This window comes from Dryobates pubescens, chromosome 33 (genome assembly GCF_014839835.1).
Source record: "Dryobates pubescens isolate bDryPub1 chromosome 33, bDryPub1.pri, whole genome shotgun sequence".
Taxonomy (NCBI): Eukaryota; Metazoa; Chordata; class Aves; order Piciformes; family Picidae; genus Dryobates; species Dryobates pubescens.
In genome coordinates this window covers 9,258,350-9,284,817 of record NC_071644.1, presented here as the reverse complement: position 1 = coordinate 9,284,817, position 26,468 = coordinate 9,258,350, and the positions used below count along the sequence as shown (strand labels likewise).

Below are 26,468 nucleotides of genomic sequence, written 5' to 3'. Positions count from 1 at the left end.
GCCTTGTCCAGCACCACATCAGCAGCTCCAGCCCTTCCTTCCCCGCTGTGGGCAGCTGTCCCTCCCTGGTGTGCTTGGCATGCATAGGGGTGGGAGAGAGTCTCTGATAAAGTGCAAGTGCTGTTGGTCCTTATAAATAAGGGAAGATTGTGCATCTACTTTTGTTCCCTGGGTCACCTCTTGGTGACCAGGATGAGTCCTCCTGCAGACAAAGCTCCTGGAACTCCTGCCTCAGAAACCTGCTTCTGCCACCTGGGGGCAAGGTTATTTGCCTTCATTCTCTCCCTGACACACACACAGACACACACACAACTCCCCCTCCTTGTCTCCAGCTCCTCAGGGAATTTCCCAGGAGCTGGGTGCTTCACCACCATCACCATCACCACCATCACCAGCTCTGCCATGCCACCTGCCAGCCCCCAGCTCCACCTGATGACTGCAGGCAGCAGAAACTCAGCCACGTTGCTGGGAAAGGAGAGAGTGGAGATCTACTCCAGGCTGCCAAATTGCCACCAGAATTCCTGCAGGAAGCCCTGGGTGCAGCCAGCAGACACCAATCCACGGGAAGGTCAATGGCTGAAGCACACAAAGTCACACCAAGAGCTGTGCCAGGCTCAGCTGGCAGGGCTGCACCACTCGCATCAGCAGAACACCCATGCCCAGCACACTGAGATGATGGAGATGATGCTCAGAACCCACCCTCCTCACAGAGGCTTTGGCTGACCCTGGTGCCAACAAGCCTTGCTCTGGGGTAGCCCATCAGTGACTGCAGCAAGGTGCCACATGGAGCTTTAACTGCACCCAGTGCAGCCCAAAGCCCCCAGACTGCTGGCCAGGACCCCACAGCAGTGGGAAGCACTCCCTGTGTTCCAGGGAAGATGAAAGCTTCAGGGGGATGCTTCTCTAATAAGATCCTGTCCATCCTCCTACCCTGGAGGCATCTCACCTAATGGCCTGGAGCACCACAGCTGCCCAGCACAGCCCTCTGCCCAGTGCCCAGCCCACCAGGGGTTTGCTGTCTCCAACCACAAACAGCAGAGCAGATCTCTGCTGGCCTATGTTAACCCCCCCCAGACACCAAGCCCCAGCCCCAGGGGTGCACCTCTCAGCTGCCATCCATGCCCAGCTCAGTGCTCTGCAGAAGGAACTGATTCAGTCATGGACCAAAAACCTGCCCAGGAGCAACGGGAACCCTCCTCCTCCTCCTCTCTGGCTGCTGGTGGGCAGCAACCCCGGTGCAGAATATGCCCAAGGTGATGCCTGAGGCTCATTGGAGTCGCAGGGAACGTTGCCAACACCTTCAGAGAGGTCTGGTTCAAGCCAAGGTCATTGCCAGGTCCAGTAAGGAAGACTTCTTCCCAGGCAGCCTCCAGAAACACAGGAAAAATAATCCAGACTGTGCAATTCCATCAGGAAAGGACAAAAGGGTGGCAGGGGCAGGGGTGGCTCTGCGGTGCCAGGAGCCGCTGGGGCTCACTGCAATAAGAAACGGAGCTGAGTAGCTGTGGGAGGAGTAGAAATGTGCCTGGGCAGCCCCACAAAGCTGCTGCTGCCCACAGAGGGTGGTGTACAAAAAGGACTGGAGAGGGCTTTGGTCTGAACTCTGCTCTCATCCCCACCAGGCAAGGTCAAAGCCACCCAAGCAAGGCCCATCCCGCGGGGCACCCAGCTGCCCTCTGCAAGCTTTGCCTTGGCACAATCTACGTGGGCAAGCCAGGCTTGGGCAGAGGGGCTCCCAGGCTGGCACACTCACCAGCACCCACCAAAAGCACCCAGCCCAGCAGGAGCTGGGATGTGTTTGGAGCCACACACCAAAGCAGAGCAGGCAGAACTCCCTCTCCCTGGCAAGCTGCTGGGCAAATTCCCTTCTTAGTGCTGCTGCAGGATCCCCAGGACTGGGGGCAGTGACCTGCACCTTCTCCTGACCCAGCCAAGACCAAGGGCACGAAGGGAGAGGCTCCCTGGAGCTCGCTGGCCTGGGGCTGGGTCAGGAGGCAACAGGCTCCTTCCTCTCCCATTCCTCACGCAGGGCTGAGCAAGCTTTGGCCAGTTTGGGAGCCACCTTCCATAACATCTCCCACATTGCACTCCTGACATTTGTCTTGTGCCAAGGGAGGCTCCTTTGGAATTCCACACCCAGAACCCAACCCTGCCCTGAGGCATCACACCGTGAGGGCCACAGCTCAGTGGAACAAGGGGCAGAAGCAGGCTGTTGGGCTTCTTCCCATCTACCTCGAGGATGCATCGGGCTGTGGGAGCCTGGGGAGACCTCTCAGCAGCACCTTGAGCCGCTGCAAGCTGCCAGGAGCTGGGGCACCTGCCTGCAGCAAGCTCCCTGCTCGCCTGCTTCCTCTGGCACTTTGTGAACGAGGCTCAGATGCATCCCTCCAGCCGCCACCCAGCCTGGCTCCGCTCTCCTTCTGTTCCAAGCCAGGCTCTGCAGCTCTTTGCCATCCCTCCCCAAGCCGGGGGGACCTTGGGGCTGCTCTGGCTGGACTTTGGGAAGCCTCTTCCTGGCTCCACGTTGGCACTGCAGCCCTGCTCACGCCCTGCTCACGCCCTGGTGCCTCAGTCCCATCATCAGCGCCGGAAAAGCCTTTCCCAGGCGGAGCCAAAGGAGCTCCAGCAGGATGCACAGCTCTAGGTGTTTATAGGTACACACAGCAGCTCTCTGCATCAAGCTGGGCACGCAGAGGGGGCTGGGGGCGAGCTGCCAAGGCAGGAAGCGTCGCCCTGCTGGGGTCTCTGCGTGGTCAGGAAAGGCTTCACCCAGCCCAGGACGCGCTCTGCAGAAACCAGACCTCCACAATCCGCTGCGGCACAGGAGGAGGAAGCTGTGTGTGTGGAGCTCTCCGTGCGCTGCCTCCCCAGAGCAGGGCCCCGGGGGTGTGCGGGCTGCCAGGGCTGCCCCCACCAGCAGAGATGCCCCAGGCGTCCTCCACGAGGTGTCCAGGCGCTGGCACTCGGCTCGGGCTCCCGGCCCTGGCACATAATGGTGTAGTTGGCACAGGTTCAGAGTCACAGTCCGCGCCCGGGCGCTCGCTTCCCTCCCCTCCTGCTCCTGGGGGCTCTCCTCTGGCACCTTTGCTCCTCTTCTCCTCCTCCTCCTCGCGAGCTGCAGCTCCCCACAGGCGTCTTGGTTCATATAAAAATAGATTTGGCCCTCGGGACGCTGCCCTTTGAGTCTCCTACTGGCAAACAGAAATGGTAGGTACAGGGAACCAGTGGTTTGGAGGTTTTTTACAGGTTCACCAATGGAATCCTGCCAAGGATGAGAGACAAAACACAGATTAAGCCCCCCCAGGGCACAGCACTGGGACTCGCTTCGCTTGGTGCCCCCCAGGGGCTTCTCCCTCCTGCTCCCAGCAGTGGCACGTGGGGCTCAGGGGGGCGAATGCTGATGGCAGTGGGGTGTGGAGGAAGCAGCACGTCCATGACCCCCTCCCCAGCCTGCATGTGGGACTGGGACCACTCCTCCTGCTCCCTGAAGAAGCTCCAGCCTTGCCCAGCTCATTTCCAGCTGTTTTGTGGTGCAGCCTTTGGGATGGGGATGCCCACAGCAGGACAGGGATGCCCACAGCGGGATGGGCATGGCCACAATGGGGGGGGATGCCCACAGTGTGTGTAGGGGGGATGCCCACAGTGGGGTGGGGATGCTCTTGACAAGCAGCAGGTGGGACTGAAGGCCTCGGCTGTGCCTTCCTCCACAGGTTCCTTTCCACAGGGCCTCTGCCAGAGCCTGATTCACTCCTGATCATCTTGGAGCTTTTCACAGTTGGGCTAAGAGCAGCTCTGGCAGCTGAGGAGATGCTGATGAGGACTAACAAGATTTCCTAGAGTTAAATGCCCTGAAGAAATCAATGGAGAATTGGTTAAGCATCAAACCAGAGATCCTATTGAGGTCCTGCTGAAGCTATTTATTTGCTGCCTTCTGAGAGACCTCTCCCTGTGTAATCTCTGAAGTGCAGACAATTGCTGCCCATCGCTGGCCTGTGGCCACTCCCTCCACGTGTGTGCCATCCTGGGGGGCTGTGGCTGCTCCAGCACAGCTGGGGGTGCCTGGCACAGCTGCCCACAGGTGGGCTCTGTGTACAGGTACGTAGGGACTGCTGCCTGCAGTGTGCAGACACAGACCCTGATGCAGGGAAGGAGTTGCTGTGTCAGGAGCTGCCCTGCACTGGGCAGGTGTAAGCTCAGCTTGGCAGGGTGGTGCTGGGGCAGCTCATTTCAGCTCCACCATCGCCTGGAAACGTTGGCCCGAGATGATCCTTGGGGTCCCTCCCAAGCTGGCATTCTGTGATTCCATGTGCTCATGATCCTCACCCACACCATGACCTCTGGCACGCTGCTCCTCCATCAGCTTCCTGCCCAAGGGCTCCTCCTCAACATTCTGCTCAAGCAAGACGCCCAAGGCACCACCTCCAGCCCCAGCACCGAAGGCTCAATGAGCGAGACCGACGTGAGAGCCTTTCACCCCCGCGCCGAGGCTGTGCTGGGGCTGCTGCTCTTCCTCCCCAGACAGGGCTGGCTCCTGATGCTGACTCACTCTCTGCTAATGCTAACAAACTCATTTGCTGCCGGCAGGCAGAGCGGGGCCGTCCCGGCAGCTGCTCGGCGCTGCCACCCGGCGCTGGGCCCTAACCGCGGGCTGAGAGCGCTGCGGTCTGGAGCTGCAGGTCTCCAGCCACCGCCTCCCTGCCCACGCTGCTGACGGTCTGCACCGCTCCGGAGGGCTGCGAGCGGAGGCCCTCGCTGCAGGGTGTGGAATCCACATTGTATTGCAAACAGCCTCTTTGTGCAAAGTAGGTCAGCGCTTGATCAACCTCCCCGACTCCTGCCTAATCCCATTCCACGGCGTTCTGCGCTCAAAGGGAGTGGGATTAAGGACAAGAACAATGCAAACCCTCCAACTTCACTCCAGAAAGCCCCAAAGCTGGGGGGGAAATCAAACCACACCAGCCCCCCTTCGCTGCGCTGCCGCGCTCGAGTCCTCGGCAAACGTCACCTTCGGCTGTGCCAAGTGGTGTCTGCCCCTGCTGCTGCATCTCCTCTGTCACCTGCACAGTCTTCCTCCTCAGAGCCCTGTGTAGATCCTTCCCCAGCTGCCTGGCACAGACACACTCACTGCTGGCTTTGCTCCGCTCCTAAGGCAGCCCCGGGTCCCGCTGCAGCTGCGCTCCGTGCCGCAGCCGTGCCAGGTCCCTCGCTGCAGGGACAACCAAGGGGCTGCCTGCCGCCCAGGTGCCACATCCAGCTCCGTGCCAGCTCCGCTGGAGGCTGATGCTGGCAGAGCAATCTGCTGGAAAGCTCCAACAGCTGCTCAGCGCCAGCCCCCGGTGGGCACCGGAACCCTCCCCGTGGCTCCTGCTGGCACAGGGTGGATGCGGCCCCGGGACAGAGCTCCAACATCTGCTTGCCTGAGCTCCACCAGGCTGCCTGACACCATCCCTGTGCTGCCTGCAGCTCTGCAGGCTGGAGATGTTCTGCGGTGCTGTCCCTGCATCTGCTCCCTGTGACTGCCCAGCTCAGGTGCCAGCAGCACCTCCCAATGCCAGCAGCACCTCCCAATGCCAGCAGCACCACCCAATGCCAGCAGCACCACCCAATGCCAGCCTGCCACTGGGCCCTGGGACTCACACAGCGCTGAGGGTCTGCAATATGGAAAGCCCACGTTCAACTCCAGCCAGCCCCCTGGTACTCACTGAGCTGAAATGTCCTCTCTGCCACCCCTGACCCTGGCCACATCACCTGTCCTGTGCCTCCAGCTCTACCCCTTGGGCAGCTCCACAGCCAGAGCTGTGAGGTGCCAACAGTTCAACCTTGTCAAGTGCTTTGAGCCTTTCCAAGGAGAGAGGTTTCTGGCACAAACTGGTGCAGTGTTGGACCTCTCTGGGTGCTCTGTGCCTACAGAGTGGGCACAGCCTCCTGCCCCTCCACTCACCCTGGCTGGTGGGTGACCCTCTTGTGCCCCTTCCACTGGGAGAAGGGGCCTGGGAAGGAAAAGCTTCAAGTAACCCTCTGGCAGGGGTCTGTGTGTGCTCTGGAGCCTTCTTCCACCTCCATCGAGCTGCAGCAAGCCAGCATCGCTCAAGTCACCTTCAGAGAAAGGGGCTGGGAAGGGACAGCTGCATGCAGTCCCTCTGGCCAGGAAACCTGGAGTGCTCTGGAGCTTCCTTTCATCTCTGCTGAGATGCAGCAGGCCAGCACCAACCCAAGTCACCTTCAGACAAGGGGGCTGGAAGGGAAAGCTCTGCAGAACCCCTCTGGCCAGGAAGCTCTGGAGCATCCTTCCACCGCCGCCGAGATGCTGCAGATCAGCATCAGCTCAAGTCACCTTCAGGCTACGGTGCTGCTGCCACAGAGACCAGCCAGGAAAAGAGGTGCAGCCCCAAGCAGCTGCATCTCCTCTTCCCTCAGCCTCTCCTCTAGACACGAGGGCTGGAAAGGCATCCTCAGCCCCACTGCTCTCCTGCACTTGCCAGCAGCTGTCCAGTGACGGCACAAGGCAACCATGATGACAGGAGACAATCTACCAGGGAGCTATCTCGGTACCACCAGCCCTGCCATCTGCTCCTGGAAGGTTTTACCTTACACAGAGACATCTGAAACCTGAAATATTCATCCTGGCTGTGGGATGGCCCAGCTGGCACAGCAGGCAGACAAAACACTGCTTGCACAGGGCTGTGGAGCAGCTTTTGAGGGCAGGCTTCTGGGAGGTCACGGCAGTTGTGTTGAGCATCCTGGGCTGTGGGGCAGACCCCAGGCTGCAGGGACACTCCTGGAATGGTTTGGGTTGGAAGAGACCTTCAAGATCATCCTGTTCCAAGCCCCTGCCATAGGCCCAGGTTGCTCAAAGCCTCATCCAGCCTGGCCTTGAACACCTCCAGGCAGGAGGCAGCCACAACCTCCCTGGGCAGCCTGTCCCAGAGTCTCCCCACCCTCACTAGAAAGAATTTCTTGCTGCTGTTTGTCTTCTGAAGCCAGTGGCCACATGTGCTGTTGGAGAAGACACTGCAGAACCTTCCTGGTCACCCTCCAGCTGCCCATGCCCAGCTCTCCAGCCAGCTTCCTTCACACTTTGTCCCCCAAGATAATGACCACAACAAAAGAAATGAGAGAACATCAAGAGCTGGGAGTGAGCACCTCTGAGACTCGCTCATCAAGGCAGGAGGGGCTCACAAGGGGCAAAGCCAGCAAGACCCTGTGAGCAGAGGGCTGGCCCTTTGCTGTCTGCCCTCTGCCAAGCTGGCAGGTGCCCACCTCACCCTGCCCAGCCACAGGCAGCCCCCAGCACAGCCGAGCCCATCGCTGCTCCATTCCCTTCCATTCTGAGCTAATTAGCTTCCCGTGTTCAGTAGCAGAGTGTTACACAGGCTGCTGCGAGCAGGCTGCAGCCAGGACAGGCTGCTGCGAGCAGGCTGCAGCCAGGACAGGCTGCAGCTTCCATCTGCACTGCGTGGATGAGAGCAGGGACTTGGGACATGCCAATCCATGCACCGGAGCGTGTGGCTCCGGCAGGCACCGCTGCCTGGCGCCGCGCCAGCACGCACCGAGCCCTCGCTGCCTTCCCTGCCGCTGCTGGCACCACTGCCAAGAGCCAGGCAAGGAGCTGCAAAGGGCTCAGACCGGCTCAAAAAGGAGAAAGTCCTCCCAGACGCTGAGACCAGGACGATGCCCTCGTGTCGTACCCGGGGCGTGAAGCGGGCACCGCACACGCAGGGTACAGGCTGCGCTGCCCACAAGGCAAGGAACAAGGAGGAGGAGGAGGACCCCAGCACCCTGGCAGCAGGAGCATGGAATTGCTCATGGCAGCAGACATGACCAGATGAGCTTTTGGGGACGGATGGAGTGCAGGAAGCAGGGCTGTGGAACGAGCAGGGCTGTCCAGCATGCACCAGGAGGTTAATTACAGACCAGGCCACCTTGCAGCATGCAAACTGCTGTCACCTGGCCAGGGCTCAGAGCGGGGCTGGAACCACAACACCTGGCTGAAGTTCATGGCTGCCCCAAGGACCCTTTGCTAAGTTCCTGTCCATCCCAATCACAGGATCAGGGAATTGTTTGGGTTGGAAGAGACCTTTCAGGTCATGGAGTCCAACCATGAACCCAGGAGTGCCAGGGCACCACCAAACCATGGCCCTCAGCACCACACCTCCACAGCTCTGAAACCCCTCCAGGGATGGCGACTCCACCACTGCCCTGGGCAGCCTGGGCCAGTGCTGGACAACCCTTTTTTGGTCCCTACCTTTTAGCTCAGGCCTGTCTGTAATTCACCTCCGTGGAAAAGCTTTTGTGGCACCCCAGGTCCCCTCTGTGACGGGAGATGTGCCCGGCCCGCCCTGGGCTGGGGGAGCCTCCCTGGTCCCACATCCCAAAAGCAGCATGAGCAGGGGGTGGGTGGCAGCGGGCAGGGCAGGGCAGGGAGCGGCTGGCGCGGGCAGGGGCCGAGCGCAGGGGGGCGCAGTTACGTACCAGGAAACAGCCCGACGGCGTCTGCCCTGCCCCCGGGGCTCAAACAGGCTGCGGCCAGTCAGCAGGAGATTTCAAACCATTTCTCAGACACAAAGGCCACGGGAATAAGATGCCGGTCAGAAGAGGAGGGTCTGCAGCGAGCAGAGAGAGGGCTTGCACCTGCTGCTGGGCAGGGCACAGCGGGCAAGCCCAGCCGGGCCAGGCACCAGGGGCGAGCCCAGCCGGGTCAGGCACCAGGGGCGAGCCCAGCCGGGTCAGGCACCAGGGGCGAGCCCAGCCGGGCCAGGCACCAGGGGCGAGCCCTGCTGGGCCAGGCACCAGGGGCGAGCCCAGCCGGGCCAGGCACCAGGGGCGAGCCCTGCTGCAAAATTCAGTGCTTTTAGAGGGGAAAAAAAAGAAAGTAGAGCTTTGGAAGGCCTTGGGCACCAGGGTGGTGCAAAGCAGAGACAGAGGAATCAAAAGCTGGAGTGGAGCAGTGAATGCTTTGACCCCTCTGGAGGGAGTAAAAATCCCTCCAGAAGCTCCCAGCACCTTCTGAGGCAGCCAATTGCTCTGGGAGGAGCTGACCCCAAAGAGCAGCAGGGCATCTCCTATCTGCCACCCTCCCCACTCCATGGGATCCACAGGGGTCTGCCGTGCCCATCCCCTGCAGGGGGTCTGCCTGGCAAGGCACTGAGGCCAGCAGGGTCCCAGGAAGCATTGCTTGATGCCAGGAAAGCACCAAAGCCCTTCCAGCCAGTCAAGGGCACCCTGGCACCTCAGCCCAACCCCACAGACACCTTCCATGAAATGGTTTGAAACCCCCTGGCAGTTCTCTGCCTTCGGTGAGCTGAGGACAGCCTGGGCAGTGTGACCCAGCAGACCCCCATGCACACGCAGAGGATGAGGGTTAAGAAGGTGTCTGTCCAAGCTGGCTTCTGTCTTTCATGCAAGGCAGACATCAGCTGTGGGTGGCACACACAGTCCCCCACCCAGCTGGGCACCTCTGCCCATTTGCTCCCTCCACACCGCTCCTCCTGGCATTTCCTCTGGCGCTGAAGGGGAACAGCATTTACTGCATGGAGAACCTGCACCAGCACCCAGCCAGCAGGCACTGGGAGCCAGCCCAGGGTGCTGGCAGAGCTCACTGTGACCACCTCCCTCTCTGGGCCCGCACGGGGCGTACAGAGCCAGGGCTGGCAGCTCTCGCACCACGCCACCAGCTGCTCCAAAGCCCCCTCCTCGTTACCGCATCGCTCCGAGCCAGACAAATGGTCCCTTGGCTCCCGCCGCCTGCTCCCCCATTCATCACCCGGCTCCTCCACAGCCCAGCAGCTCTCCCGGTGCCGCTCGGCAGGCAGCAGGCTGCTGGAAGATGGATCCGGTGGCATTTATGTGCTGGCAGCGGCAGCCGGGCAGCGGCAAATGCTCTGTGCCCGACGCTGCCAGGGCCCGGCTGAGCTGCCCACCCATCCTCACCGGCGGCGCGGGCGAGCCGGAGGAAGGCGGCTCTGCCACGTGCCCTCCTCCCGCCCCACCGACGGGCACCTCCCCTGGCACCAGGCAGGGACGATGCCCCCCGCCCCACGGCGGCCACCTCACCTGTTTCCGTTGAAGGTGGTTTTGTAGTCCCCGGGCGAGCGCAAGGCCTCCTCGGCGTAGAGGGGCACAGGGGTCCGCACGCACTCGTGGGAGCACTGCAGGCTCTCGTTGTAGGCGGTGAAGATGTCGAGGGCGCTGGGCACGCGCGCGGGCGCGAAGTCCGTCAGGTTCTGGCAGCTCTCCTCCTGCTGCTCCAGCTTGCGCTGGTGGCTGTTGCGCCGCGGGCGCCCGCTCTGGGCACAGCTGGGGGGGCAGAGGGCACCGGGAGCAGAGTCGGGAGGTGGTGGTGGGTGGCAAAGCTCTCCGAGGGCATCGACCCCAAGCATCAGCCCAGCCCCGCCACGGGCATTAAGCCACAGAACCACTGAGGCTGGAAAAGGCCTCCAGGATCATCTACCCAGCACCTCTGCCACCACTGGACCATGTGCTGCGTGCCAGCTCTGCCCACTCCTCGAACACCTCCGGGCATGGGGACTCCACCACCTCCCTGGGCAGCCTTTGCCGATCCCTGACCACCCTTGCAGCAAAGAAATGTTTCCTAATCTCCAACCTGACCCTCCCCTGGCTCCAGCTTCAGGCCATTGCCTCTCATCCTATCACCTCTGATAACAGAGGTTAGCCTGGGGAGGGAGCTGGCTCCTCATCCACCTTCTTCTCTGCTTCCCCCCTGGGTACAGCAATGGGTCTGCTGTAGCTCCTGGGGAGAGCTGGAGTGGGCAGAGAGGGCAGGAGGAGTGAAGGGCTGGCACTGAGTGTGGCATGGCAGCCTGGCACGGCACAGCAGCTCTCCCACCAGCCCCGAGCTGTGGCCATATCACTCCCCCAGCCAGGCTGACCTCAAAGTAGGGCACTGTCCCTGGGAAAATAGGTAAGCAGCAGTGCCTGCAGCACCGAGCTAACCTATTTTGCCACACGCCCTGCCACGCTGAGAGCACAAACAGGAGCAAATTAAGCTGGAGGAGAACATGAACGCTCCAGGGGATGGGGCACGATTCAACCTGGTGGCATCTGAGGGCTCAGAAGGTGCCCTGCAGTCCTTGGAGACACAGGGAAGGGCAAAACAGTGCAGCTGGGGCTTGCTGAGCCAGGCTGGTGCCTGAGGAGCAGCAGCAAAGCTGCTTGAGCAAGGTGGCAGAGGAGATGCCACCCAGTGCCAGGCAGGTCCTAGCGTGCTTGGGACACCAACTGTGGCCCTGTGCATGACTTTGACCTCATCCCATTGCAGCCACTCAGTCCCACAGGAGCAATGTGCCTGTGTCCTGCGTGGGACTTGGCCACCTGACCCTGGCCACCTGCTGGTCCCCAAAGCCACCCACCAGAGGGGCACAGATGGCTGAGGGTGCTTCAGCCTCCCTGCAGGTTTCGTCAACCCCCCCATTTTGTCCTGCAATGCCATGGCCTTCAGTGCTCACGGCTAGAAAGGCATCCCTGGCCCCACCGTGTCCCTGGCCCCACCGTGTCCCTGGCCCCACCGCGTCCCCACCCTCCTGTCACCCCCAAGAGCAGCAGCCCCAGGAGGAGCCTTACCAGTTTTTTAAGACAAGAGTTGTTATCAGAGCAGCTATGACCATGATGAGGGACACTGTAATAGTGATGATCTGATGGACTGCCAGACCTGTGGAGAGAGAAACGAGACGGTGGGCACAGGAGCCGCGGAGGAGCCCGGGCAGCAGGGAGCAGAGCCCCTCCACCCCCTCCCCCCCACTGCCTCCCAACACGGAGCTGCCCACAGCCCGCGGCAGCGGCGGTGCCATCCTCCCTCCTGCCTTACATAAACTCATCTCCGAGCTCCTCACTGCCTCCCCTCTCAAGTCTGCTCCTTGTCAGCCCGCATTAGGCACGAAGAAGGGAAGAGACGGGAGGACGTCTCCCCTCCGGGACGGAAAGGGAGACTCGGTGCAGCCCTGGGGGCGCTGCGCGCTGAGCCGGCGCCGGCGATCGCCGCGCTCGGGGTGGGCTCCTCTGCTCCCGGTTCACCTCTGGCAGGGGATCGCTTTTTGGCTCCTGCCTCCCTCCTAATGAGCAGTTTGGAAACAAAAGCGTCTCCGTGTACAGGCTGCTGGTGATTTCGTGCTGCTTTACAGTTGCAATTTGGTAATGAAATGATTCCGCTGGCTGCAGCCCAAGGATGTGCTGCTCTGCACAGGCAGATGTTGCAGCTCCTGATGGAAGGGAGCCTTTGATAAATCACCAAGTGTCAGCAGGGCAGGGGAACAAGCAGCAGAACACTGAGTGGGATCTGTGCATCTGTGCAAGACATGCCCAGCACTGCCAGCTTCTGGGGCTGTCTGTGGCTGCTGCTTCCCACACGAGAGCGTGCCAGCTCCCAGCCGGCTGCCACAGCCTGGCCAGAGCCAGGGGTGCCCGCGGGGCTGCCCTGGCTGCAGACCCAGGAAGGAGGTGGGCAGATGGCTGCCAGCCTGCCCAGCAATGGGTCTCAGCAGTGAGCTGCCTGCAGGAGCTTTTGCCAGCATCCCTTCCCCTGTAGCAGTGGCATGTGCCAGGCGTGCCCCCTCCTCTGAGGACAGAAAACCCTCCTGGGAGAGATGGGATGGGGCTGGCACCTCAGCCCAGCCTGGAATGCTGCTTGCTGTGGGGGCTTTATGCTCCCATGGGAGTGCTGCCCTGGCTCTCCCACAGGAATGCCACCCCATGACTTCCCAAGCCTCTCCCACACCTCCGCACTGCAGATCTGAGGCCAGGCTGTGGCTCCCCAGCTCTTGGCCCCGCACACCCCACAGCCCTGGCAGGCTGGCACAGGCCTGGCAGCAGCAGGCTGGGTAATTAGGGCAGATGAGGTTCAGCAGCAGCATCTCCAACCACGGCTCAAGCTTCTTGCTCCACTGCTTCTCTCCAAGGACAAAAGTTTTGCCTCCCTTGAAGTTCCTTCTCTGTCTCCCCCTGCTCATCTCCACAGCCCAGGGGGCTTCGTGTCCCTGCCCACGCTGCCGACAAGATTCATCAAGGGAGAAGAGCTGCTCCAGACTAGCCAGGCTCCCAGGGCAGAGCTGCCACCTCCTCTGTGCCTCCCAGGAGCTGCTCGTCCCCCAGGGAGAGCACAGGAAGTGCATCTGGCCTGGGGGAGAGCAGGGGAAGAGCCACATGAGGCTGCTGAGCCCCACGGTGACAGCCCAGGGGGGGTGCAAGCTGCTGGCTGTGGGGGCACAAAGGAATCTGTTCACCTCCTGAAGGTCACCTCCAGCATCCAGCACCAGGAGCACAAGTGTGGGGGCTTGAGGGGCCAGGCCAGCTTTCACCAACCCTACCAACACATGCCTCAGCATCACACCTCCCCACCTCAGCATCCATCCAGCACCATCTCCCCTCGTTGGCACTGCCCAGGCTGCAGGGTCCAGGCCTCCTGCTGGCTACCTCGGGAGGGAGGTGCAGATCCCTCAGGATGCTGAGATCCATCAAATCCCAGATTGTGATCCATGGTGCCAGCCCACAGAGACACCTCCTAAGGAAGCATGGATGACTCTGCTGCCAGGATGCATCCTGGGCATAAATCAGGAATCCTGACAGTGGGATGTGATAAACCCAAGGTCACCTTTGGCAGGTCTGATTCACCAAAACACGCCTGGTGCCAAGCATAGGGCAGCAATTGCCCAGGAGAGGACTTCTCTGCCAGCCCCAGGATGCTTGGGAAGGGCCAGTGGGAAGGGAGGGGAGAGAGAGCTCCCACCTTGGGGACCACAAAGCTCTGGAGGATGGTGGAGCCGAAGCCCTCACCCCAAACTGAAAGCAGCAGGGTGTCTGGAAGGAAGCAAAGGAGGGAGGGAGGGAGGGCTGGCTGCTCAGCAGCCCTCATGCCCTGGCCAAGCCGAGGCAGGGGATGGGATGTATCAGGGTTACTTCTCTCCCTTACTCCAGCATCTCCTTTGCTCATGACCCCATTCCTCCATTCCCTCCCAGTCACACTGCAGTTGGTTCCAACAGGCTGTGACAAGGCTCCTCCCGACAACGGCTGGCATGAGCAGCTGCCAGGACAAAGCAGGTCAGGGAAGCAAACTCAAGGGCTGTGAATGGTGGTGGTGGAGGACGGAGAGGACCCAGCACCAACCTTCTCCATCCAGTCCCAGCTCCAGCAGGGTCCCACACCAGGAAGCGGCCCGTGGGGATTCATGCTCTCCAGATGGGGACCCAGCACGGCCCTGCAGAACCCATCCATGTTTCTGCAGGCTGGGCTGGGCTCTAAACCATCCCCACCCACGGGGACGTGGCTCTGGGTGGGCTGCTCACCCCAGAGCCACCAAGCCCAGAGCTGTGTGGGCCGCGGGTCCCTGGGAGCCGCGTCCCCACGGATCTGAGGAGCAGAGCCAGCAGCTCGGTGCCGGGTCAGGAGCGACGCCCACCCCGGCAGCATCCCAGCCGCATTCTTGGCTGCAATCTTGGAGCGGCTCCCAGTGGGCCACTGCCGAAAAAGATAAAAGGGAAGCCTCTAAAAATAAGATGAAACCATCCCAGTGCCCGATGGCTTTGAACGGAGGAGCGGCGCCGGCAGCGGAAGCTGCGGGGGGCTGGGAGCCGCGGCAGAGGCGGCAGGGACCGGGAGGACCCAGCCCTGCATCAGGCCTGGCGCTTACGTCAGGGGAGGCAGAACAGATTGCAGGTGGCGGCGCCCGGGGAGGGATGGCAGCTCCTCGGAGCAGGACACATGGGTTTGAGAAGGGCTGGATAATTTTAGACTCCAGCGCTGCCATAAGGAGCCATATGTGGAAGGAAGCTCCTTTGCATCCATCGCACTTGGGTTCTGCACCAGAGCCCGGGGGCACGGCAAGGGGGTGGGGAAAGTTTTCCCCCACACCATTAGCCCCGGAGGGGATGGGGAGAGAGCCCTGCTGGGTGACTGGGATGATTCCTGGGCAGCCCCATAGCAGTGCCCAGTGCAATTCATGGATTCATAGCACAGGTTGGGTTGGGAGGGAGCTTCAAGATCATCCAGTTCCAACCCCCTGCCATGGGCAGGGACACCTCCCACCAGCCCAGGCTGCTCAAGGCCTCATCCAGCCTGGCCTTGAGCACCTGCAGGGAGGAGGCAGCCACAGCCTCCTTGGGCAACCTGTGCCAGAGTCTCCCCAGCCTCACTAAATAATTTCTTCCTAACCTCCAGCCTCAGTTTGCCCTCCTCACGCTTCAGCTGCTCTAACAGCTCTCCATCCTGACTCCACAAATGTGTCAGATCCTTTCTCTCAGGCCCTCAAAGAAATACAGAGAAGCACAGAGAGCAAAATCGAACAGAAATAGCCAACCTGCCAGGGAAGGAGCTAATGGATGTGGCATCCTGGGCACGGGGAGCATCCCATAAGGGACACACAGCACCAGGGGGTGAGCTGAGATGAAAGAGAGATGGCTGTGAAGAGCAAAGCATTATTTTAAACACAGCCCTGGGAGCCCAATCTGTCTGGAGGAAAAGGGACCAGGAGGAGAAAAATCGATAGCTCATAAAGCAAAATTACCTTCCTCTTCCTCTCTTCCTCCAGCGTGGGAAGGCTGCTGCCCAGCACCTAACTCACAGTGGAAGCTGCACCCCCAGGAGACAGGGAGCTGAGAAGCTGGAGGCAGGAACCAGGGTGGCTGGGGGGGTGGTTGCTCACCTCCATGGCAAAGGCTGCAGCTGGCAAAGCTCAGCCCCACTGAGAGAGTTAATTCCTCGTTAACAGCGGAGAAAGGAGCGGCGGGAGGGGCCGGGGCTGGCCTGGCGCCGGGGAGGGGCACCGGGAGCTGCCGTCCCACCTGGCCCCGGCAACTGGAACGGCCCCGGCTCCGCCAGCGTCCCTCTGACAAGGCTTTTACCAGGCAATTTGACGCAGTGACCATTTAACTGGAGGGTAATTACAGGAGAAGTATTTAATGGAATCGCAAGTGTGTCCAAGCCCCTGCGCTTCTGCTGGAGCAGCAGAATTTAAAGCGCTCCTGCCAGCAGGGAAAGCTCTTCAAAGGTGCTCTTTGAACCCCTGGAAATGCTGAACTACTGCTGGCTTTTTCCACTCTCCTGCTGCCTGAGCACACTCTGCTCTCGCAGGGGGGGCTTCTCGTGGTGGGACCCATCCTCACCACCCCCAGCAGCCACACCCCAAGACCAGACTCGGCTGCAGCCCCCCGGCAGCGCGGGCGCCGGGGCCGGGTTTGCTCCGCGGTGTTGGAGAGCCCATCTGCGTGCCACCGAGATGAAAGTGCTGAGTTTTGGCCTTTCCTGCCACCTTTTGAAATGGCTCCCGGACAGCTCTGCATCAACAGAATTAATTCCATGAGCAAATCCATTCTGGAGTGATGTCTTGCTAGCGTGGAAGCCAACAGGAGATATAGGCTCTTAATTAAAAACAAAGAGAACCTCCATCCCCCAAGGCCTTTATTTCCACAGCCCTGCTTAGGGAGGCCACATTTTTCATTTTCCCAATAAAACCAGCTCTGAGCAGCAGCTCTTTGAAGCCCCTCCTCAAGGCCTCCAAGCTGCATAAAATTAAAAACAACAAAAAAAGGCCAAACAGCTCCATTTAATTTTGGAGAGCCTGGGCCTGAGTCAGGCAAACAACCCACGCCCTGGGTACCTGCTGCCTTCACCTGGGAGGATGCAGTCAAGCACCACAACCCCTTCCTGCACATGGATCATTGCTTCCTTGCTCCTTTCTTCCCCCCTCCCCCAGCCTTCTCACAGCTCCCAATTTGAGCTGAAATGCCAAATCCTCTCAATAAACTCAGTCTGGGGAGGGGAGACCCATCCACCATCACCAGGGCAGGCTCAAGAGGAAAGTGCCAGACTGCAGCAGGTTTCCACGTTCGTGGTCAGGCTTTAGCACCTTTCCCTCTCAAGCCTCGAGCAAAGCATCACAGCCAGTTGAGCACCATCCCAAACAGGCTCCCAGCAAGCAGCATGGCAAAGAAATGGCTCCTGAGAGCAGCTGAAGAGCTGATTGAGAGGGAAATGATACAAATGCAGATGGAAGTGGTGCTGTGCCCACATTTCCTGCCCAAAATAACCTTCTAAGCCATTTCCACAGTGAACATCACAGCCCATGCAGCCCCCAGCCGCCAGCACTGCCACCAGTGTCCTGCACCCAGCTCAGCACCACAGCACGCAGACCATCATCCTGTGTCCCCCAGCCTGATGACTACACCACAACCTGCTGCCCACAGAAGCTGTACCAGCAATGGAGCCCTCCTGGGTGGCTCAGCAACTGTCCATAGCACCTGGCCTGGCTCCCTGCCCACATCCCTGCAGGCAAAATACATCTGGAAGAGCCTGGAATGGGGAACAGCTGGGCTGAGGGCTCCGCAGAGCCTCCTCGGAGCATCAGGTACCACTGGGATGGCAACAGCCAGAGAGGATCCACTCTGCTCCAAGCCAGTGGGGCCTGCTGAGCCTGGCAGCTGGCTGCCTGCCCTGGGAATCGACCCCAGATGCCTTGGGACACAGGGACATCAGTGCCAGTGGCTGCTCTCTCCAAAGTGTGGTCTTCTTGTGGAGCTCAACATCCTGCCCTCATCTGTGCCATGAGGCTCCTGCCCTGGGCAGCCAGGATGCCTCCACCTCCTCCCAGGCATCGCAGAGAGGCTGGGGACAGTGCTCCAGAGGGACTTCCCCAGCTGTCAGCAAGCCCCCCCGGACCCCCAAGCCACAGCCAGCCAATAAAAACCACTTTCAGACAGGAGAATCACACCCGGAGCACTGCATGGCTGCTGGCAGCAATCGGCCAGGACCGGCTGGCCCCAGGGGGATCAGCCAGGCTTGGCCATGGCATGAACCCTGCTGCCCTTCAGCAGCTCGAGAAAAACCATTTACCCAAAGCAGGAGGCTCAGCTACAGGGCAGGAGACAGGGCAGGAATCTCCTCAGGAAAGCTCACTCCAGTGCAAAGCCTCCAGCGTGCCAGGGAAGTGCCCTGGGGCTGCTGCTCTGAGCACCCCCTGCGCCCTCAGAGCAGGGTTTGGGCAGGCAAAGCCTCTCCGTTTCCCACCTGCTAAATCAGGACAATTGACTCCAAAGCACAGCCCCGTGAGAACTCCTCCTCCTGAAGTGAAAACGCAGCTCTTCAGCAGCAAGAACCCACCGAGGCTCCTGGAAACCTCCTGGTATTTGGGGCTGGGCTGATGAAAGGAGAGAACATCCTCCTGCTGCCACCGCTGAGGAGCAGCGCTGCCAAGAAGGAAGATCCTAGAGGCTTATGCTAAAGACACTGGGACTTATCTGCTCAGGTGTTACAGTAAATATCAGCGAGCAGTAAATACTTGAGAGAGCAGCAGAGGAGAGCTGCCGGCTGGCTCAGACACACGTGGGTGCCGGCAGAGGCAGCTACACCGCAGCTGCTAATCCCGGGAGAGAGCAGGTCCTGCTCCCTCGGCTCCGCTCTGCCTGCAGCCTCCTTCCTCCAGCCTTCGGGGAAACCACAGCCTCGCACGGGATCCTTTGGGACCCTCCCGGGACAGGCAGCTGGTGGGTGCTGACCTGGGCGATGCCCTCCAGCCCCCTCGGCTCCTCTCCAGCCCCAGGCTGCGCTGCTCCCAACGCCTTTGCCGGGCAGATCAAAGCAGCAGCTCCAGCCCCACCACCCAGGGTCTTCCTTTAAACACATTTATCTTTAATTAATTCCTTTGAAGCCTTCTTCAGCTGCTAGCTCCTTGCATCCAACACCCCCTCATAGCCAAGCCAGGGTCATCTCCCAGCAAATGTCTCTTTATCATTACTCTTATTCCTGATATGCTCCGGGCCAGGGATGGAGAGGGGGCAGACAGCAGGCTGGGGCACACCATGAACCCAGGGCTCTGGCTGCTGGCAGTGGTGGGTGCCCATAGATTCATTGAGTGGTTGGGAAGGGACCTTCAAGATCACCCAGTTCCAACCCCCTGCCATCAGCAGGGACACCTCCCACCAGCCCACGTTGCTCAAAGCCTCATCCAATCTGGCCTTGAACACCTCCAGGGAGGGGGCATCCACAGCCTCCCCGGGCAACCTGTTCCAGTGCCTTGCCATGGCAGTGCCCACAGCATCACCCACAGCAGTACCCACACAGCTCCCCACCTCCACTCTGGAACATCCTGGCAAGCAAACCCATCCCCAGGAAGAGAGGTTCCCTGGGCACCAGCTCCATCCCCAGCACAGCAGCGACTAAGCCACCATTCAGCAGCAGTGGGCACAGAGAGGCTCCTGCCTTAGACACCACTTAGGGGTTTAATTAAAGGCAGCTTTATTCTAATAACACTGAAAGGAGAGGCTCAGCTAGCACAGCCAGCACGATCCCTGCCTCCCCCTGGCAGCCTCTCATTCAGTCTTCTCCTTTCCTCTCGTTTGTTGGCTGTGCCCAGGAACCAGGAGGATGCTCTGTCATGGTGGAGGAGCCCAGCCTGCCAGGAGCGCAGCCACCCTGGCCAGGCTCCAGCCAAGCCTCCAGCCAGCCCCTGCAGCACCCTGCAATTCTCATTCTTTCTCTCTTCCCCTGCCCCACCCTCCTGCCAGCCCCCGAGCCAGGCAGCGTGGCTCCCAGAGCAGCAGCACAAACTGCGCCTGGGTGAGCACCACACAGTCCCAGCTGACTGCCAGCAGCACTCTGCCAGGCGCCGGGCGGCAGGGGTGGCACCGGGACAAGCACACCTGAGCCACGGGTTACCCAAAACACCCCCTGGCATGGCAGCACCCACTGCACCATGGTGGTACCCACCACCTCACGGCAGCACCCACCACCTCGCAGAGGTGCCCACCGCTCCACAGCGCTGCCCACCAGCCCCTCCTTTCTCTCTGGCCATCACCATCCATCACTCGGCCGCCTCCTCTCCTACCTACGAGTGTTTGCTGTTCCAGGGGATGTTCTCCAGCTTGTTTTTGCAGCTGGTGACTCACGGGGACATTGTTTCTGTCTTTTTTCTCTTGCTTTCCCGGCACGGAGGAGCAGGGTGAGAAGGAAGAGCTGACAGAGCAGGACTGTGCTCATCTCTCGCCTGAGCGAGCACTGCTGCCTCCGCTGCTATGCCTCTGTGCCAAGGACCCTGTGGTCCCCCAGCAGCAAGTCCCGGCAGGGCCGGCCATGGCACAGCCGCTGCTTCCAGACAGTGCCCACTGCTCGATCCCCAGACATGGCAGCAGCCAGGAGCTGCCCGGGGCTCTCCTCTGAGCTCAGCCCGGGCACTGGAAGAAAAAGCAGATCGCAGCTCAGGCCCTTCCCATCGTAGGGTGGAGAGGCTGAGAGCAGATCAGGAAGGTCCCTCCGCCCCGGGCCGAGTCTATCGCGCCCGGCACCAGCACAAAGCACTTAATTAGCAAACGCTGCGCTGCTGGAGAGAGCTCCTAATGAGAGCTGAGAGCTGCAGATTAGAGCGGCCGCCCCGGGGAGGCTCAGGGCCGCTGCTCTCTGCCGAGCTGCCGGACAGGGCTGGCAGCCGTGGTGGCACTGGCAAGACCGTGGTGGTGCTGGCACACCGATGGCATTGCCAGCCGGCTGGCCCTCACCTAACCGAGGCTGCCAGCTCCAAGAAACCACCGAGCAGCAGCTGCACATGCCAGGAGCCACCACCCCACGTGCTGCCCGCAGGCTGCCACAGCAACCAGCCCCCCAGAGCCCACACCCCCAGCCCCGAGGATGCCACCAGCACCGGTCAGGGGAGATAAGGCTGGAGATGTGGTCACGCAGCTCAGGCTGGCATCAGTGCTCCCTCGCTGGCTTTACCCAGCTGGTTCCAGCCTCTGCTCAGAGGTGTGTAGGTTGAGAGCTTCTCCCCCCACACACTATAAATAACTCCTCTGAGGCAGGAACACCCCCACGGGTGGCTTGTCTCCTCCTGCCAAGCGGGGCAGGCTGGAGAAATTAATTGGGATTAAGATTAGGCCATAAAATTCTTTTCAGATTCACCCAGGAGGTCCCTGGGGGCTGGAAGCAGTCGATGCTCAGTGAATAAATTCTGTAAACTACACGGCGGTGTCCCAGGGTTTAATACCAGCAATAACAAACAGAATCTGAAATAAATGGGAAGCAGCTTTCCCAGCCATGTCCACGCAGCAGCCAGCGCAGGGGGAAGGCATCGCCCGGTGCCGGGGCTGGGGCTGGAGGCAGCTGAAGGGGAAAGCACAGCGAGAGGCTGCGGAACGCCCCCGACCGCCGCGCTGAATCAGAGCTCTGCTGCTGCTGCCGGCCCCCAGCTGCTCGTGTTTAACAGCACAGAATCCAGCCTGGTGGGGCTGGAAGGGACCTCTGGAGATCATCCAGCGCAACCCCCCCTGCTCCAGCAGGGTCACCCACGGCGGCTTGCCCAGGATCGCAGCGTCCAGGGTGGTTGGGAATCTCTCTAGAGAAGGAGACTCCGCAACCTCTCTGGGCTCAGCCTGCTCTGGGCCTCCAGCACCCTCACACCAAAGAACTTTCTCCTCCTGTTCAGGTGGAACCTCCTGGGTTCCAGTTTGTGCCCATTGCCCCCTGTCCTGCCACTAGACACCACTGGCAAGAGCCCAGCCCCATCCTCTTGACCCCCACCCTCTAGCTCTCGCTGAGCATTGCTCAGCTGCCCTCTGGGGCTGCTCTTCTCCAGGCACTCAGCCCCAGGGCTCTCAGCCTTTTCTCCTCACAGAGCTGCTCCAGGCCCCTCAGCAGCTTTGCATTCCTCACCGGACTCTCTCCGGTACTTCCTTGTCCCTTTTCAACCGGGGAGCCCAGAACTGCTCCCGGAACTCCAGATGTGGCCTCACCAGGGCAGAGCGGTGGGGAAGGAGAAGCTCCCCGGACGCGCTGGCCACACGCGCCACACGCACACTGTCGTGCAGCACCGCCAAGGGAGCTCACGCTGCAGGAGCCCTGCCCGGCGGGACCTCCCCCCAGCCCTCGCATTTAACCCCTGCTGCCCCAGCAGGCCCTACCTGTGCTGTCTCCCAGCCCGCGGGGCGGGCGAGCGTCCTTGCCGCCGCTGCTGTGGCCGGCGGCCGGCTCGGCGGTGCTGGTGCGGCCGGGGCTGCTGCGGGGCACGTCCCCACCGGGCACCGGAGCCGCGGTGCTGGGGGGCACGCGGGGCGGCGTGGCAGCGGCGGCGGGGGCAGCGGTGGTGGTGGTGGTGGTTGCGGCGGTGGTGGTGGCGGCGGTGGTGGTGAAGGCGCTGGGCAGAGTGCTGCTCTCCAGGGAGTCCTCCTCGCCCGTGGGGCCCCAGACGATGACCTCGGGCAGCACCGTGGGGCGCCCGTCCCAGGGGGCGAAGCCGCGGCTGCGCAGGTGCCGCCGGCCCCTCCGGGAGCGGGGGCGGCGCAGGGGGCGGCCGGCGGGCAGGGGGGCGGCGGGCCGCCGGGGGCGGGGTCTCTGTGTGGAGGGGGGCACCGGGGTGCAGTTCCAGGGGTGCCCGGGGCGCCGCAGGTCCTCCCCGCTCCCCGTGCCCCACAGCGAGGCGCGGGACAGTCTGTGCCGGAGCGCCGGGCGCGGCGACAGCCTCCCGCCGGTGCCGCTGGCCGCGGGCTGGCAGCTGGCGAGGTCCATGGCTAGGTGGAACATGGCTATTAAAATCCAAGCATGGCTTCCGAGCGGGCAACCTGACCTGTGGGCAGACAGGACCTCGTTAGAAGGGCAGGGGAGCAACCCGAGGATCCCTCCCCGAGCCCAGCCACACGAAGCAGCCCCTGGGGCCGCAGGAAGGTGGTACCAACGTCCTCCCACCGTGCTCCAGCCTGTCCCACGAGAGGGCATTGCAGGGTGACCTGCACCCACTCCCCACCCTCTTCCCACTGCAAAACCACCACCAGCACCACAGCAAATCAAGAGCTCTCATCAGAAACCACAACCCTGATGCTTTCCAGTGGATCTGTGAATGACTCGAGGGTGGCTTGTGCCACAGAGTGCCCTGAGGGAGCAGCCAGTGCCCAGTCCCAGCCCTTTTGGATGAATTATCTAAAGCAGATGGCACAAGTGGAGCACCAGCAGCAAGAAAGAGTCTTTGCTCTGAGGTCTCTGACTCACAGGAGCACAGAATGGTTTTGGTTGGAAGAGGCCAAACTTGAGGCTGTTTCCCCTCAACCTGTCTCTCACCCTTTGGGAGAATCGACCAACCCCTAACTAGCTCCAACCTCCTTTCAGAGAGTTGTAGAGAGCCAGAAGGTCTCCCCTGAGCCTCCCCTTCTCCAGACTGAACACCCCCAGGTCCCTCAGCTGCTCCTCCCCAGCCCTATTCTCCAGACCCTTCCCCAGCTTTGTTGCCCTTCTCTGGACCTGCTCCAGCAAGCCACAGGGGTTCTGGGGAGCCTGGTCCCTGCTCCCCAGGCTTCCAGCCAAGGTATGAGCCCGTGGAGGGCACCAATCCCTCAATGACCTGAAGCAGGAGAGCCTCTGGCCCATGTCCTGTGGCTGTCCACACTGCAGCAGGACCACCTCGGAGCGAATCGACCTGGTGGCACTGGGGCACCCTCAGCAAAGCCTCTGCCCCGGCAGGCGAGGAGCAGCAGCTCCTTTCCGTGCTCTTTCTGTGCCAGAGGAGCTGCAGATCAGGCTGGCTCAGGATTTCAGCTCTCGCTTTGATGTAACGTGCCACCGCCACGTCATGTCACATCACCTCGGCTCATGTCAGCCCCCTCTGCCTTCCTCAGCAGCACCACACCTTGCAAGGCTCAGCTCCACTCACGCCTCCTCCTCAGATGCTCCCCCTCACGAAGGAGAAAAAACAGTAGGAAAATGCCTGAGACAAACACATTTCTCCTTCTCTCGCGTTTTTTTCTCTTTACCCCAGAGAGGTGTGGGGGGGGAGAAAATCATTAGACCAAAGCCCAGCGAAATCTTTACTCCATTTTATTCAGCTCTTGCAGAAGCAAGACTTTTGTTGGCCTCAGCAGGAGCTAATTGGAGCTTTATCTGCCTAAAGTGACTAATCCTCCGCAGCGCTGCGCCCGGGCGGGCCCCGGGAGCGCGACCAAAACGTGCATCTGGTTGACAGCAGCGTTCCGACCCTCCCCGCACGCCCCAGCTGAAGGAGCTGACCTGGATCCTCCCCGGCAGGGCCTTGTGCTGCTCACAGGATTGCTCCTTTTTGATTTTTATTTATTTATCCTTTTTTTTTCCCTAATTGGGGATATTTTTTTTCCCCCGAGCCTGGCAGTGTTTATTTTGGGGAGGGAAAAGGCGACGCAGGCAAAGAGCGCAGAAGGAGAAAGGGAAGAGCCAGAAACAGACAACAGCAACCAAAATAGTTCAGGCTGGGGGAGGAAGGATTGCAAGGCTTCAAACCCAACAAAAACCCCACAAACACGCTGGGGGGGTTGTGGTGCTTGGTGGTTTGTTGTTGTATTTTTTTCAGAGGCTGGCAGTGCCAGGGGGGCACCACAAAGGGCACACACACACACACCCCCTCGGTGTGCCATGCAGCTGCAGTGCCACAGCCCACCGAGCCAGGAGCTTCCAGTGAGAGCACTGAGCACAGCTTCACCTTCACAGGGACCCCATTCACTCCAGCAGTACCTCAGGCTCCATTCCAGCCCCTGCCTGGTTCCCCAGCACCACCCAAAATGTTTTCTTGCAAGGAGGGACAGGTGCCAGGCACCTGCCTGGTGCCACTCTCTCCCTGTGTACCAACTCTGACACCCAAACCTCTGCCCTGCCCTCCGTGAGCAAGCAGCACTCCGCTGAACAGCTGCTGCAGGAGGGAGGGGAGGAAGTGCCCAGCCCAAAGTGGGTGCTCACCAACCCCAGCTGCTGCGTGGAAGCTTCTCAAAGACAAAATGCCAGCTCTTGGTACCCAGGGTTGGCAGCTTGCAGGGAAAACAGATTTTTTTCCCCTCTTCACAGTTCCTCCTGCTTGCTCCTGACATTCTCAAGCTGCAGCAATGGCAGCCCCCAGCTCCTGAGCACTGCTGCAGGTCATGCCAGCAGCTTGTGCCTGAGCATGGCAGGCGGTGCCAGGTGACACCCAAACACAGGAGTGTGCCCTGCTGTTGGCATCAGCCCCTGGACCAGAGCCTGCTTTGGTGGGGACATGCTGAGGGACATCCTCAGCTCAGCACAAGGCAGGCAGAGCCCCCAGCAGCAGCCTGCCCTGCCCCAAGGACAGCCTGGGTCACCTTCCTCTCTGTGTCCCTTCTGTGACGCCAGCCAAGGAGCTGTCACCCCAGGAGCTGTCACCCAGCAGTGTCCTCCGGGCCACCCGGCGGGCTGGCACGGCCCCAGGCGGTGGCTGTGGGGACGAGAGGGCTGAGTGCAGGTACCTGGGAGGGCTCTGCGAGGCGAGCAGGCTCGGGAGCAGCGAGGAGCAAGTGTCCTTCAGAATAAATAGCAGCGTGTAGGAGTTGCTGTTGTCCTGGCAACGCAGCGCTCTGCTCGGCGCGGGATGCGGCAGCGCCTGCCGGGGCCGCTGGCAACCAGGGACCCCGGCTTTGGCCACGCCGCCGCCCTCCCTGGCAGCCTTCCTGCTCCCCTGGCCCCAGCTGAGCACCCAGCCACAGAGGGCAGAGAGAGAGGTGCATCCCAAAGGGACACATCCCGCCTGGAGGCCGTAGAATCAGGGAGTTGGTTGGGTGTGAGAAGCCCTCTGAGATCATCCAACAGCAACCCAGCCCCACCAGGGCCACCAAACCACGGCCCCAAGTGCCATGGCCACAGGGTTCTGGAACACTTCCAGGGGTGGTGACTCCACCACCTCCCCAGGCAGCCTTTTCCAATCCCTGACCACTCTTACAGCAAAGAAAATTTTCCTCCTGTCCAGCCTAACCCTCCCCTGGCACAATTTCAGGTCATTTCCTCTCCTTCATCACCTGAGACTAGGGAGAAGAGACCAAAACCCCCTCCTCACTGCAGCCTCCTCTCAGGGAGCTGTAGAGAGCAATGAGGTCTCCCCTCGGCCTCCTCTTCTCCAGACTAAACACTCCCAGCTCCCTCAGCTGCTCCTCCCCAGCCCTGTTCTCCAGACCCTTCCCCAGCTTTGTTGCCCTTCTCTGGAAGCTTGCCCCAGAAGCCCCCAGGTTGTCCCACAGAGTCCTGCTGCTCCCCACACACCAGGGAGCTCCTGTTCCACCACCTGCCCAGCACCACCTCTTTTCCCTTTGCAAAGGGGGGTGAGGGCAGTTTTCCTTATCTGCTTTCCCATCTTGGAGGGGTATGTGGACATCACCCCCAAACACTTCTCAAACTCCAGAAAAAAATCATCAAAACTCTGGAAGTGAGTTAAGAAAGAAGCCAGCAGCAGGGGCCTGGAGGTGGAATCCCTTCTTCACCTGCCTCGTCTGGAGCCTTTGCTCCCATGAGCCACAGATCCACTCCTGCAGCTAATGGATGGAGAGGCACAGCCAGGGAACCTCCACTAAATATTTACCTGCACCGCGTGGGAAGCACAAGAGCAGATTCCAAGGAAATTGCTTGGATAATTACCAGGATCGTGAAGGCTGAGCACTGCTGGGGTGTCCTGCTGAGCCCAGCTGAGCCGGTCTCGGGTTTAAAGGTGCTGCAGGAGGGGAGCTGAAGGCGTTGCCCTCCA

General features: G+C 60.9%; 1 protein-coding gene across 1 annotated transcript in view; it reads right to left on the bottom strand.

Annotated features, from left to right (window-relative positions):
• Window positions 1–2,048: 2,048 nt before the first annotated feature.
• Window positions 2,049–26,468, bottom strand: part of AJAP1 (adherens junctions associated protein 1) — a 36,577-nt gene continuing 12,157 nt past the window's right edge. The window contains exons 2-6 of the mRNA XM_054175783.1: window positions 21,892–22,553; window positions 11,581–11,668; window positions 10,054–10,296; window positions 8,473–8,603; window positions 2,049–3,262 (exon numbers count right to left, since the gene is read on the bottom strand). Of these exons, the coding sequence (XP_054031758.1) occupies window positions 8,531–8,603; window positions 10,054–10,296; window positions 11,581–11,668; window positions 21,892–22,553 (1,066 nt within the window). The 3' untranslated portion in view covers window positions 2,049–3,262; window positions 8,473–8,530. The remainder of the gene's footprint in view (window positions 3,263–8,472; window positions 8,604–10,053; window positions 10,297–11,580; window positions 11,669–21,891; window positions 22,554–26,468) is intronic.